The following is a 13,233-nucleotide window of genomic DNA, read 5'->3' on the forward strand; positions in this document are numbered from 1 at the left end:
GTCTCCCTGCTATCACCCGCCCCGCTTGCCCCCTTCCTCGGGTGGGTTTCAGCGCATCGCCGTTAGCCGGGGTCAGGAATAACGCCGGGGCCGGCAGCCGGTGGGAGGGCAGCCGGGCGCCCGCGGAGCGAGCTGCTGCACCCCGGAGGCGGCGGCGGGGCCGCCCCGGGTGCTCGTCTGTCGGGCGAGCGCCGTTTTACTTTTACTTTCCACCCGGGGCCAGCCCTCGCCAGGCAGGGCAGGTCCTGCCCGCCGGCCCGGCCCGGCTGCAGGGCGCAGCGCCGCGCTGCCCCGTCCCGCCGCCCCGGGAAGCGGCGAGGGCGGGCGGGGCGGGGGGGGGACGACACACACACACACGTAGCGATCGGAGGGGGAAGAAGCAAACAAACAAACAAACGTGTTTTTTAAACATTTCATCCTCTATTGTTCGGCCGCTCTGTGGAGAGGCGTCTGATTTTCGAGGGAACTCTCCCAGTGTGAGCGCCGTAAATATCCCAACAGATGCTGGGCTTGTTGGTAATCAGCTCGGCTCCTCGGCGGCCAGCGCGGCAGCGGCGGCGGCAGCAGGGTATTAATTCTGGATATGAGGAGGGCTCTCCGCAACATTTGGTTCTTTTTTTTTTTTTTCAGAAAGGAAAGATGGAAAAGGGGAGGGATCGGCCGTGAGTCTGACTGACAGTTTACATAATGAGCTTGTGAGGATGCGAGGCAACTATATAAACAGCTCGAAGGGAAGCAAGTTTTCCATTTACTGAGCGCTGTTGCACCGGTTACAGGAGGAGCGGTTCCCCACGAAGCACTCCCCTCCGCGGCTCTCACCAAACCCACCCGGCTTTGGAGTTTATAAAGGCGACGACAGCGACCAGAGGTCGGCGGCTGGCTGCAGGATTAATTCCCAGAAGGGGGACACCTGGATTTTACCTTCCGATTTCTGCTAGTGCTCGAGGAATATTTGGAAGAGCAGGTTGCTCCGGGAGAATCGCCGTGACGCCTCTCTTTTCTCCCTCAACCGAGAAGCGCTTGCTTTTGGACCATTTGAGGAATACAAGAGGAAAACTAAACCCACTAAGAACTGGCAGCTTGAATAACACAAGGATGACAGCCTTTCACATCTTTGGCTTGACGTTTCTGTTAATGATTTTGCAGCAGGTAATCGCACATCGCAAAAAAAAAAAAAAGGGTTCGCGAAATGTAAAGTGGGTGATGGAAGCAAGTTTGCATGGCAAAGCCGGGGTAAGGTCTGATTTGGCTATTTTGTGTGTCTCCCCTTTGTGCAGAGGGTGTCCGGCTCTGGCGTCTTCCAGCTGGAGCTGCACGAATTCGTGAATAGCCACGGGTCTCTGGCCAGCGGGAAGCCCTGCTCCCCCCACTGCAGGACCTTCTTTCGCGTTTGTTTGAAGCATTTTCAGGCAGTGGTCTCCCCGGGCTCCTGCACTTTCGGCAGCATCATCACCCCGGTTCTGGGAATAAACTCCTTCAGCATCACGGATACAGAGAGATTTGACAGCCCCATTAAGTTGCCCTTTAACTTCACGTGGCCGGTGAGATTCCACTTTAAACCCGATTGCGATGGTGGGGCAGGAGGGCGGCAAGGGAAGGCTGATCGCAGTGCGCTCCTAATCTCCCATGTAAACAAACTACTTTCGCCTGTAGACTTATTTCCAGAACTTCCTTTAAAGGGGGAAAAAAAAAAGGAAAAAAAATCAAAAAGCGATGAGAAAGCGCATCCAGCCCAGAAGCGCTTGGGATAATACATGTTATTAAGAGAAATAAAAGCAAAGCGGGGGTGGGGGTGTGGATCTGCGGTCTGTAGGAGGGAGAGGGGGAGGCGCGTAGCCGCGGGGAGAGCGCGGACGCGGGGCCCGGCGGGCTGGGGCGGGTGCCGGGGAGGGCCGGGGCGCGGCGGGGTGCCAGGGCGCGGCGGGGTGCCGGGGTGCGGTGGGGTGCCGGGCTGACGCTGGTTTCTCCCCCTCCACAGGGCACCTTCTCGCTCATCATCCAGGCCTGGCACGCGCCCGCCAACTACCTGCCGGAAGGTGACTACGGCCGCACGCCGCCGGCAGGGGGCGCCCGCGCGGCGGGAGCCCCGCTCGCGCGCCCCCCCCGCTCCCCGCCGTCCCCCGGGTCCGCATCCCGAAACGGTTAAGGGCCGCCCCCCGGCTCAGCTGTTTATACGATAACTTCAGGGCCGGCTTTGTCCCACCATCAGCAGCCGGTCCCCCAACGATATCCATCAGGGGCCGCTTTGATTCTGCCCCGGCCCAATCTCCAACACAATTGCGTTTCCTCCGGGTTATTTTTGGCGTGGGAAAGCGAGCCGGGCTGCGGTGAGAAAGCCGGGAGGCTGCCAGCGAGCCCCGGCCGCCTCTTCCTGTATTTTACACCTTGCTCGAATTCCGCCCTTTGGAGAGGAATAATGGCTTTGGGATGTTTTTCTGAGCGGAGAGGAAAAGGATATTTCACGGCGGCCCTGGCTTGCAAAGGCCCCTCCGCTGAGCCCCCCTCGCTCGGCCGGGGTTGGCGCTCCCGCCCTGCACACCCCGGTAGCCACCTTTGTACGCGGGCCGTACCCTTACATACATACATATACACACACACACGCACACGCACGTATGCCTATATACACATGCGAGCGGGGGACCCCCGCTCCGCTCCTCTCCGGCGGGCCAGGGGGTGCCCCGCCGCTCAGGGCGGGTGGTTTTCGCGGCGGGGAGGACGTCGCGGTGGGTGTCCGTCGGGGGCTGACGCGGGGGCCGCTCTCCCGCAGGCTCACGACCGCCGTCGGAGGACTGGCTCATCAGCCAGATGTCGATCCAGCGGTCGCTGTCGGTGGGCGAGGGCTGGTCGCAGGACGTGCAGAGCGGCCCGCTGACCCAGCTGCGCTACTCCTACCGCGTGGTCTGCAGCGAGAACTACTACGGCGAGAGCTGCTCCCGCCTCTGCAAGCGCCGCGACGACCGCTTCGGACACTACGTCTGCGAGGCGGACGGCAGCCTGGCCTGCCTGCCCGGCTGGACCGGCGAGTACTGCACCGAGCGTAAGTGCCCCGCCGGTGGGCGCGGGGCGGGCGGTGAGGCGGAGTGGGGGTGGCCCTATGATGCCCTGCTCGCCCGGGGCCCGCAGAGCTGGCGGGGGCCTCAGCGCATGGAGGGACATCGCCCACTTTGGCTGCCCTCGGCCTCCGTCTGCGCTCGTGGGGCGTTAGTGTGGGGTAGGGGTGCCGCCCCAGAGGCTTTCGAGGAAACACGAACCCCCCTGGCATCAGGGAGCTTATTTGATGAAGGGACCCGGCACCCCAAAGCGTGTCCCCTTGTCCAGTTCCGCCAGCTGGCCTTACCCTGGCTGCCGCTGTCTTCGCGGTCAGTCCTTAAAATACGGTGGCTTCAGCAACGCTGTTACAAAGCGCTGTGCGTGGTTACGTGTAGGTGCTTGGGGCCATGTTTTCATGCTGACCTTTCCGCTGCCTGCTTGGGGAAAGAAAGCTCCATGCTGAGGACTTTGCCCGCTTTGGCTGCAACTACCAGTGCTGTGCTTCACCTCTGCAAGCGTTAGCAGCAAAGAAAGAGCTAGCAGAGGAGGGATCTTGGCTGATATCCCTGAACAGCGGTATCTATTCCAAGTTAAAATGCTAGCAGCTTGCCCACGCAAATGCTTCCACCGTTCCTGCTGCCAGAGGAGATGAGACAGGTGTTGCGGTGTAGTAGTGGGAATCTTTACTGTGGACTTGGGGTCCCGTTAGTTTTTTTCAGACTTTCGTTAGCACAAGCCAAAGCCGCCTCGTCTTGCTCCTTTTCTAGCAAGAGTTGCAAGAGTTCATGTTTGTTGTATAAACAGCAAAACTAAAGGACAACTTGTAAAATGTCGGCTCTCCTCATTCACTTCCTCCTGCTCCAGAACTCCCCGTACTGAGAATTTTTAAAACAAAGCTCTGAAACTGCAAAACTGGTTTTCAAAGTTTTTTTTTTTAAAGCTGGCATTTCCCCCTTTAAAAGTGTATTCTGTAGTGCCATGTGTATTTACCTAAACATTTCTGCTTTTTTATGTTCTCTTTACAGCCATCTGTCTGTCTGGATGTACTGAACAGAATGGATATTGCAACAAGCCTGGAGAGTGCATGTGAGTAGATGGCAGTTGCAATCTGAACTTGAGTTAAAATGTCACCTTGTAATAGAAACTTAAACTCTTTTCCGTGTCATTAATGTTTTAATTTGACTTTTCTTTTAGCTGTCGTCCTGGTTGGCAAGGCCGCTACTGTGATGAATGCATTCCCCATATAGGCTGCCGCCACGGGACTTGTAAAACACAATGGCAGTGCATATGTGATGAAGGATGGGGTGGCCTCTTCTGTGATCAAGGTTAGTTCTGAAGGTTGCACTTATGGCTCTCGACTGGGTATTCCTCAGTACTGGACTAAGGATCTAGCATTAAATTTCCACAAGGTACATGTTCATAGGCATCGGTTTGTACCACGACTGTCTTACATGCCAATATTTGTAGTAATTTTGGTTGAAAACAAGCAAACCTTTTTGGTACGTGAAGTTTTTCTCCTGGCAAAAAAATAACTACCTGGATGAGCATTGAACAGGCAAGTTTTCTGCCTGCTCAAGCTAAGTTTAACTTATTCCCTGTACAACTATAACAATTTACTAAACAGTTTCCAGCAGCAGTAAACACCATCATTTGGGCCTTCCTTATTTTGCATACAAGGAAGTTAACTCATGTGATAAGTCTGGAGCATGAGAGAAAAATCATGTAAGCAAGAATGAAAAGTACAGGTTCCATTTTAAGGTACACCAGACCACTTCCACCTATTCAACCCACTGAATCACTGAACCGTAGCCAGCTGAGCAGTCATGTCCTCAAGGCCATATATGCACTGCTGGCACTGAGATCATTAAGCGCTCAAAGCGAGCTAAGTGTTTTCAAGACAGTTATAGGATTACGATGGCGAAGTCTGAAATGAAGTAGGAAAAGTAGAGTTGCAGATTTTTCTCTGCTTGTAGTTATCGATTAACCAGTTGTATTCCAATTACTCTATGGTATTTATAGAGATAATAAAGATTTTCTGCTTCTGTCCTATGAACTTGTGTGCTTAACCTCTGTCTCAAATTCAAAGGGAAAAAAAAAGGACCGTCAAGCTTGGCAGAGCATACAGACAGTTTAAAGTACTAACATTCATAACAAGAGAGCACGGTAAATAAACAATAAAAGATTTCTAGCATTTGTTTAAATCTCCAAGCCAAAACGTCTTTCTGTCCTCCCTGCCTCCCCACGACGTGCCTCGGAGCACACCTTTTAAAGACAGGTCTCACTGTGTTAGTATGTGACACGTTGTGTACAAAGTGTCTATAATGCCGTGGCATGATTTTCGGAGAACACACACTTAGGAAGCACGTTTTCCAACTTAGCATCTAAATCCCATTGCAGCTAACAGGTTTATGCACACAAAAGAGGGAGAGTATACCAAAGCACTATGAAAGTTAAAATTTTGCCGAGTCTCTCAAAATTCAGAGCTCATGTATTACAGTGATGGACATAGAGAAATATCTAAAATCGAAGATAATCTGAAACATCTGATTATTGCTGATAATAACCTGGACGATCATCTCCAGCATTCCTATTGACAGCAAAATGAAATACTTCATTGAAAATTCTGACGTCTTTGTTAACTAAAGTGGTTTTGTATGAACATCTTTTCCCTGCTGTCAAAGATATTTTCTCTAACTCCTGGTATCTTTGCAGATCTGAACTACTGCACTCATCACAGACCATGCAAAAACGGAGCAACTTGCATGAACACTGGCCAGGGCAGCTACACATGTTCATGCAAACCTGGCTTTACCGGCATTGACTGCGAACATGAAATCAGCGAGTGTGACAGCAATCCCTGTAGGAATGGTGGTAGTTGCACGGTAAGGGCATTTTAAATGTAAAGTCTTTGTGTGAAGCAAGCCCCAGTATACCTTTTCAGATATGGTTCTGTAACAGCATAATGGGAATTTGATAGTACACAGGTTCATTACTGACACTCACCACTATCATACTGAACCCTTCTCGAGAGGTGTCCGGGGAGGAAGTCTGTTACGGGAGGAGATGTGTCATCTAGATTAGAACTAGTCAACTGATCCTTAGGTTTCTGTGGCAGCCATTATGAGAGCTTGGCAAGAACCAGGGTTGGTGAGGGAGTGAATCTGTAAAAAATAAGTTCCTCAAACCAAGGTTCATACAGAAATGCACTAAGTCAGTATTTTAATAGCAAATAAAAGAAAACCTTTGCTTCTGCTATGGGACTACAGTGTCAGACTATATGAGGGCAATCAGCTGAAACACTTTCTGTGAAACAGGGTTCTGCATTCTTAGTTTTCTGCAGTCTAGTGTTTCAGTGTGTTTTTGGACCCAGTCAGTGATTGATTCTACCTGTTGATAAAGACTGAGCGATTAAAGATATCAAATGTAATCTGATGCATGTTTAGATTAAAGCTAATGGCACAAGACCCTAGCTCCCTTCTCCCAAGCCCTTGGACGTATGGTACCTGGAAAGAAGAAACAGTTTTGTTGCGATCAAAGTGGTGGGGCTTATCCATGGCAAAGCAACGTAAGCCCTTGTAAGAAAAAAAAGGGCTCTCTTGCCACAGATAAAAGGCCTGATCACAGCTGTGTAGGTCAACACATGCCATTCTGCTTCTGGAGGACCTCAGGGATCCCATTAGGCATTAGTGGTGTTAGTAATGTTTTTGCCTAGTTGCCTGTAGGCTCCCTACAACTGCATCTGCTCTGCTTGTGTAGCTGCGTGATTACTCCTACATGCCGAGTACGGCCAATTCACAGCTCTATCCCTCACAATCCAGCCTGCAGTTATTTACTCCCCAAATATCACTTTTGCCACATCAGAGCGTGGATGAGAAGGGACAGAACAGCACTCGCTGCCAACCAAAAAGAAGCGCGCAAGCAGCTATCGTTTGGTGGCATCAAATAACAGCAGCCTAATGTTGTGTTTTGCAGGATTTGGAGAATGGTTATCACTGCCTGTGCCCCCCTGGCTACTATGGCACCCACTGTGAGCACAGCGCTTTGACGTGCATAGATTCTCCGTGCTTTAATGGTGGCACGTGCTTGGAAAAAGAACAAGGGGCCAGCTACACTTGCGTTTGCCCTTTCGGCTTCACAGGGTCAAACTGTGAAAAAAAAATAGACAGGTGCACAAGCAACCCATGTGCCAATGGTGAGTCTTTTTATCAAAAAAATCTCCTGTCTCTGACTCGTTTGTGCTTTTCAGTGCAGAAGTGATAGAAATCCAATCTGACCTCTACTCTTCCTCTGATACATTAGTCCCTCTCCCCCACTGTATTCCACGTCTACCCTAATTTTGGTCTCTTGCTGGGGGGGGAGCTTTCACTGGCATTTTCTATGCAACAAAACAATGCACAGGGTTTCTCATGTGATGCAGAAGATGGCAGAATTAAGTAAATTAAATTAACTTGATTACATATTTAGAAGGGACATATTTTTAAGGCATGATGATAACAATTAGGTGAACTAGAAGGAACTTTTAGATATCGCAGCTGTTTTGTAAAAAAACCTCCCTCTTCTTGAGATAGTATAAAGTGCTAACCGGGGAGAGGTTTAGGTTTCTGAGTGAAGTGCATTGCAGACTAATTTTTTTTTATTTTACTTTTTTTCCCTCAGATGGCAATTGCTTTTACCTTGGTCAGATTCGTGTGTGTCGTTGTCGGGCTGGTTTCTCTGGTCAGAAATGTGAGATAAACATCAATGATTGTGCCAGAAACCCATGTTCAAATGGGGGAACTTGTCATGACCTGATCAACGATTACACCTGCACATGCTTGCCAGGCTACAGTGGCAGGAACTGTGACATCAAAACCAGAGACGAATGTGCTTCTGGGCCATGTGAGAACGGAGGCACATGCTACAGCGGACTTTATAGTGCCAACTTTGTCTGCTACTGTCCTTCTGGCTTCATGGGCAACCGTTGTGAATTGCCAGTTTATTCAGTGCCCGTTACACTTCCTCCTAAACCAGTCCCCTGGATTGCTATATCCATGGGGGTGGGGCTGGTGGCTTTGCTCATACTGTTCTGCATGATAGCCATGGTCATCAGGCAGATGAGGATGCACCCAGAGCAGGACTTGGAGACAATGAACAACCTGTCTGATTTCCAGAAGGACAATCTCATTCCAGCTTCCCAGCTCAAAAACACCAATAAAAATAAAGACCTCGAAGTGGACTGTGGGCTGGAGAAATCAAACTACAAACCCAAGAATCATAAACTGGACTACAATCTGGTAAAAGACCTGACAAGTAGAGGGACACAGGAAGATAAATATTACAAAAGTGAAAAGTGTTTAGGAGAAAAGTCTCCCCTCCGACTACACAGGTGAGAATGCAATCTGCCTTCTAGACTTTCTTAAGGCCCCTCATCTTCATACCAGTCTAGAAGCAGATGAGAAAATACGGGGAAAAAAAGAAACCTCAAGGAAATAATATTCAAAACAAACCAGAGCAGAGCCAGGAACCTTCATACTGGAGTACGTATGTCATGGCCAAGTGGTATCCTTAGCTAAGTCAATTAAATTGAGTGTGCAGGGTGCTGCTAGTATTGGTGCTGTGAAGGGGAACAGAAGTGGCTAGGTCAGTGGTGAAATTAAGAAGTGTCTTTTCTTCCTCAATAGATTTTGGAGGAACAACAGTTCAGGCATATAGTGATTAAAAATAAGTACTTTGCTTATTAAGGCGGCAAAATGATCTGCTTACTGAGAAGAATGATAGAGTAAAAATAACTACTCTCTAAAAAAAAAAAAAAGAAAAGGGCAGGTATTCACTGGCTCAACAGTCTTCTGATATGTGTACTGAAAGTCCTGTCTGGGATCTGCTTGTGGCTGTTTCACTGAGGGGTTTGAGGAGCACACTATTAGGTTGGACATGGCACAAGCGTAGGAAGACAGTAGCTATTCCTTACTTCCAGTTTTCTAGTATAATGTCCTGCCGCCATACAGAACATGTGAAACTTCATCCTCTGCACTTCCCTCCCACACCTTCAGGGCTATCTCATTCCACCCCTCTATATTCACGGTAGATTTTGAGAGTCAGGCTTGTTAGTAGTCAACTAACGTTCTTTCCTCTCTGCCCTGCCTTAGTGAAAAGCCGGAATGTAGGATATCAGCGATATGCTCTCCAAGGGATTCAATGTACCAGTCCGTCTTTGTGATAACAGAAGAAAGGAATGAGTGCATCATAGCCACAGAGGTAAGTACGTACACAGGTGGACATGAATAAATTCACAAATTAAAGGGGTAAATTATCCTTTAGAATTGCACGTTAGAAGGTTACTCTATTTCAGGGATCCCGGATGCTTCCCAATATTCACCTCTCCACTTCTGTGGCCCACACAGAACACACAGTGGGGAAAATAAAGAAATTAGCAGCTCTGATTTTGTTAAACCAGAGATTTTGAGCTTAGATAAGTCAGCGGGAGATGAAAGCGCAGAACAACAGCCCATAAAAATTCAGTACCTTGTAGGATTATTTCGTCTTAAATAGGTAGTCAGCAAAAATGGAAATAATAGTCGCTCACAGGCCCATTGATGTAAAGCCACGTTTTTTCCCATGACTACAATAGGTAATCTGTGTTCTGTGGAAACAGGCAAAGCTGTAGATTTCCAGCAGAAGATAGAAGGTAGCTGACTGTGTTAGTGGATAAGCATAACAGCCATTTAGGAAGTCTGTAATAAGGTAATTTCAACCTCTTGGCATTTAAGCTCCAGCTATATATTCTCTAACAGAAGGTAATGCTGTTTCTTCTGTTACTGATAAACACATCTAGATTTTGATGTTATTTTGAAAAGTCAGAGGACAATACACGAAAAAGGAGGGGCCTAGCACTGAACAATCCAAAGGCTTTAAAAAGCAGCTATTGAAGAACCAACCAGTTCCTGAAGAGCTGCTGACCCTTTGGAAAAAGGCTCAGCGGAAGTTAAAGGCAATTTAACATTAACCAATGCCTGCCTTCTTCAGCATAGCCATCTTTAGGACTAGTTTCAGGTAGTTTCAGACTCCAGGAGAGAGGAGCTTGCTGTGCCATATAGCAGTGATCTGTGAAGTCAGATCTGCAGGATTCTGTCTCTCTTGCCAGGGTGGATATCAAGATTTCCTCTTGAAGGCAAGCTGGAACACAAGTCAACCAACAATATTAAAAGTTTAAGACTAAGTGAAAGGATTTTCAAAGTCACAAATGACAGCTGGATGCTTCATTCCTGTTAACTGACCTAAATACCAGATCTTCCTTTGAAGATCTTGCTGACAAAAGCTAGACACCCAGATTCACATCAGGCATCTCCACAAGTATTTTTATTTTCAGAATGACATCCCCTGAAACATCTCTCCATGTCATTCAGGCTTAATGCTTCTGAACACAAGCTATTTAACTATACCATATGCTTTTTACAGAGACCTAACGTTAAGCGCCCAGATTTGTAAGCATTCTTCCCTTCAGTCCAGGTAGAGAGGCTACTCATCATTCTGATGATGTTTTTCACTGGTGATTCTTTGTCTCTGGACCCACCCAAAAACATTGAATGCTGATAGTTAAACTGCAGTAATGTCTAGCTTAAATTGCTTTGGTTTGACAGTTTGTTAGTTCTGCAGTACCCTGTACACCATGCTTCCTTCTCATTCCTGGCATTATTCTGTATCCTGACAGGTATAAGACTGAAGATCAGCCCATTTGCACCTCAGATTTGGTAATGCCAGTAGATGGATGTTCCTGCTGCATTGTTTACAATTCAGAACTGGATTGGACTGTTTTTAATTACATGCAACTTGCTGCTCTCAGGCGGAGGATGGAACTGGGTGAACTGGACAGACTGTGAATTTACTGAAAGATGCAATACACCTTTTTGTTCTTACTGCCCTTGTTTGAAGTTTGATACCAGAAATCTCATTGGCTATAGAAGAGGGGAGGTAGAAGGAAGAGAGAGGGGTTAAAAATGTTGTTGTTTTAATTTGTTTTTAAAAGATACTGAGGCCAGTTCCTCATGGACAGACCCCTGGCTTTGCAGAACTCTGGTTATGGGAGGTGTCGGTAGATGAGGAGGCACTTAACTATCACAGATGTTGCCATGGAAGGTGTGAAGAAAGACACGTTGCTATGCAGATAATGGATACAGCATAAACGAGGTCTCCATTTTTTTCTGGGTTTAAAAGTGCCTGAAATGTGTCAAGAGAACCTGACAAGTCCAAACAGAGACTTGACTGCTCTTTTTGCAGTTACCTGAACAGTATTGGGCAGGAGTGGTTGATACTTCCTGCTACGCATCTATTTGCATCTCCTCTTTCCTGCTGCATGTACTGGAGACGGTGTAATGGGCGAGAGGAGGAAGGAAAGAGGAATACTGAATTTACATGTCATCTGATTTGGTGATGCTTTGGAGAACTGATTGACCCAAGCCACAATATGGGACAGGATTTTTGTGGATTGAAACATTCGAGAAGGAAAAGTTGCGATAAGGATTGTGTACTGCCTCTTCCCTGTTGATAAGGAGGAGGCGTGATCCCAGCTCTGTTTAAAGCCTTACAAATGTGTTTAAAATCCATCAGCTCCTAGAACCTTTATGTGCTGAGCTCTCAGCTGTTTTCATGCCCTTTGCACTACCAGTGATTGTGAATAGACATTACCTTTTTCTTCTCCTTCCTCATTCTCTCCCCCCCGCCTTATTTTGACACAAATTTGGGGGTTTATGTCGTGTTTCTGAATTAGGTGCCACCTTCTACTGCAAATAGTCTCAAAATTGCAGGTGTTACTTTCTGAAGGAGAAGCAGCAGTGTGACCCACCCTGTTTCTCCATCTGGTTGCAAAACTCCAACTCCTGTCCTTCATCCCGGTTCCGAATGCCCAATAGCAAAGTGCCCACTGAGACACCCTCTGCCAAGACAGGCGGAGATTAGAGTTAGAAGGTTCTAGGCTCGTCCTGTTTCATTCATACCCACCCACCGCTACACGGAAAAGGGGAAGCCTACCTCTGGAAACCAGAGGCGTGCAGAAGCTCTTCTCTTATACACGTACAGCAATAATATCGAACACCCCAGTGGAAAGTGCTGTGGCGCTAATGAGATAAGACCACGGGGTGGGGCAGAATGAGGAGGGAGGAAACAAGATCTCTTTGAAGAAACCTGGACCGTGCTATCTCTCGGACAGTGATATTCCTGCCCTTGTAAATCCTGTTGTTGGACTAGCCCATCTACTGCCCTGAACTGTGCAGACAAGACCCTTTCATAATGTCCACTACTGACCTTCTGCTCTGACCACATAGGACCATTTTGAAGATGACCTTCAGAAATCAATAATATGGGTTTTAGTTTGTCTGTTTGTAGTTTATTTTGAAGACTAGTATTTCAGTAATTTAAAAAAAAATCAGAAGCACTGAACTTTCTACGTTTTATAACATTATTTTGTATATAATGTATATTTATAATCAAAACAGAAGTGTAAATATGTTTATTACTTCTCATGTAATGTTTTTAATGTGATGACAAAGTTTGAATTTTATTTTTTTTTCAAGCAATGAAAATACTTTCCTGCTACTATGAAGTTTATTGTGGTTTGTCCTTTTACACTTCAGGTTCCATGATTCTGTGACAGCCAAGGTTCCTTGAAGCTCCAGAAGTGAGCTTGTCTGCCTGCTCCCTGCAGTCAGCCCTACATTTACATTTTGCAAGCCAACTGCTGTCGGCTGCTTTTATAACCGTTAACTGATGTCAACAAAGTTGTTCAGCTGAGTGGCATTCATCTGACAGAACACTTATACATATTTATATTGTGATGTATTATATAATATTTAAATTATATATACACATAGATATATTCTCTTGCTATGGAGTGGAACTGAACTGTCAGGGAAGTTACTTTTATTAGTGCTTCAGGCTTCCTCTTCCATGACAACTTGTGGCATGGAAGGTACAGATTTAATACCATTTCAAAGCAGCTTAATAAATATGCTGGCTTGGGGTTCCCTTACAGAACAAGATATGATTACAATTTTTTAAAATCCCATTTCTTTAAATACTTTCAGTAAGACCCAAGTCTTGCCCTCAGGTTACTCTTGCACAGCATCTACATCTACACCCGCAAGATTGTGTCCTTGTTTGTTTGACTGCGATGGATAAGATTTGTCTTTCACTTGTGGGTTTAGGGGGAGTTTCAGGCTTTCTCCTCTTGGC

The 13,233-nt window shown here is 47.2% G+C and overlaps 1 protein-coding gene across 2 annotated transcripts; it reads left to right on the forward strand.

Moving 5' to 3' along the window:
• The first annotated feature begins 539 nt into the window (after nt 1-539).
• On the forward strand, nt 540-12,472 carry DLL4 (delta like canonical Notch ligand 4). 2 transcript variants are annotated; one of them, XM_068399218.1, is made up of 11 exons: nt 540-1,149; nt 1,278-1,541; nt 1,979-2,036; nt 2,768-3,037; nt 4,056-4,116; nt 4,225-4,355; nt 5,743-5,912; nt 7,003-7,222; nt 7,687-8,395; nt 9,156-9,264; nt 10,718-12,472. In XM_068399218.1, exons 1-11 carry the CDS (start codon nt 1,096-1,098, stop codon nt 10,721-10,723), a joined length of 2,052 nt encoding a protein of 683 aa, XP_068255319.1. In that variant the 5' UTR covers nt 540-1,095; the 3' UTR covers nt 10,724-12,472. The 2 variants fall into 2 exon arrangements, with proteins under 2 accessions (XP_068255319.1, XP_068255320.1); XM_068399219.1 differs by lacking the exons at nt 540-1,149; nt 1,278-1,541; nt 1,979-2,036 and adding an exon at nt 2,153-2,543.
• Nucleotides 12,473-13,233: the final 761 nt, after the last annotated feature.

Source organism: Nyctibius grandis, chromosome 4 (genome assembly GCF_013368605.1).
Source record: "Nyctibius grandis isolate bNycGra1 chromosome 4, bNycGra1.pri, whole genome shotgun sequence".
Lineage (NCBI taxonomy): Eukaryota > Metazoa > Chordata > Aves > Nyctibiiformes > Nyctibiidae > Nyctibius > Nyctibius grandis.

What these genes read in the sequence shown, in the direction of transcription:
- DLL4 (XM_068399218.1), top strand. Translation starts at nt 1,096, where the DNA reads ATGACAGCCTTTCACATCTTTGGCTTGACGTTTCTGTTAATGATTTTG. An exon ending in CGCCAACTACCTGCCGGAAG is followed by an intron (nt 2,037 to 2,767) that starts GTGACTACGGCC and finishes GCTCTCCCGCAG; the next exon opens with GCTCACGACCGCCGTCGGAG. An exon ending in GGAATGGTGGTAGTTGCACG is followed by an intron (nt 5,913 to 7,002) that starts GTAAGGGCATTT and finishes TGTGTTTTGCAG; the next exon opens with GATTTGGAGAATGGTTATCA.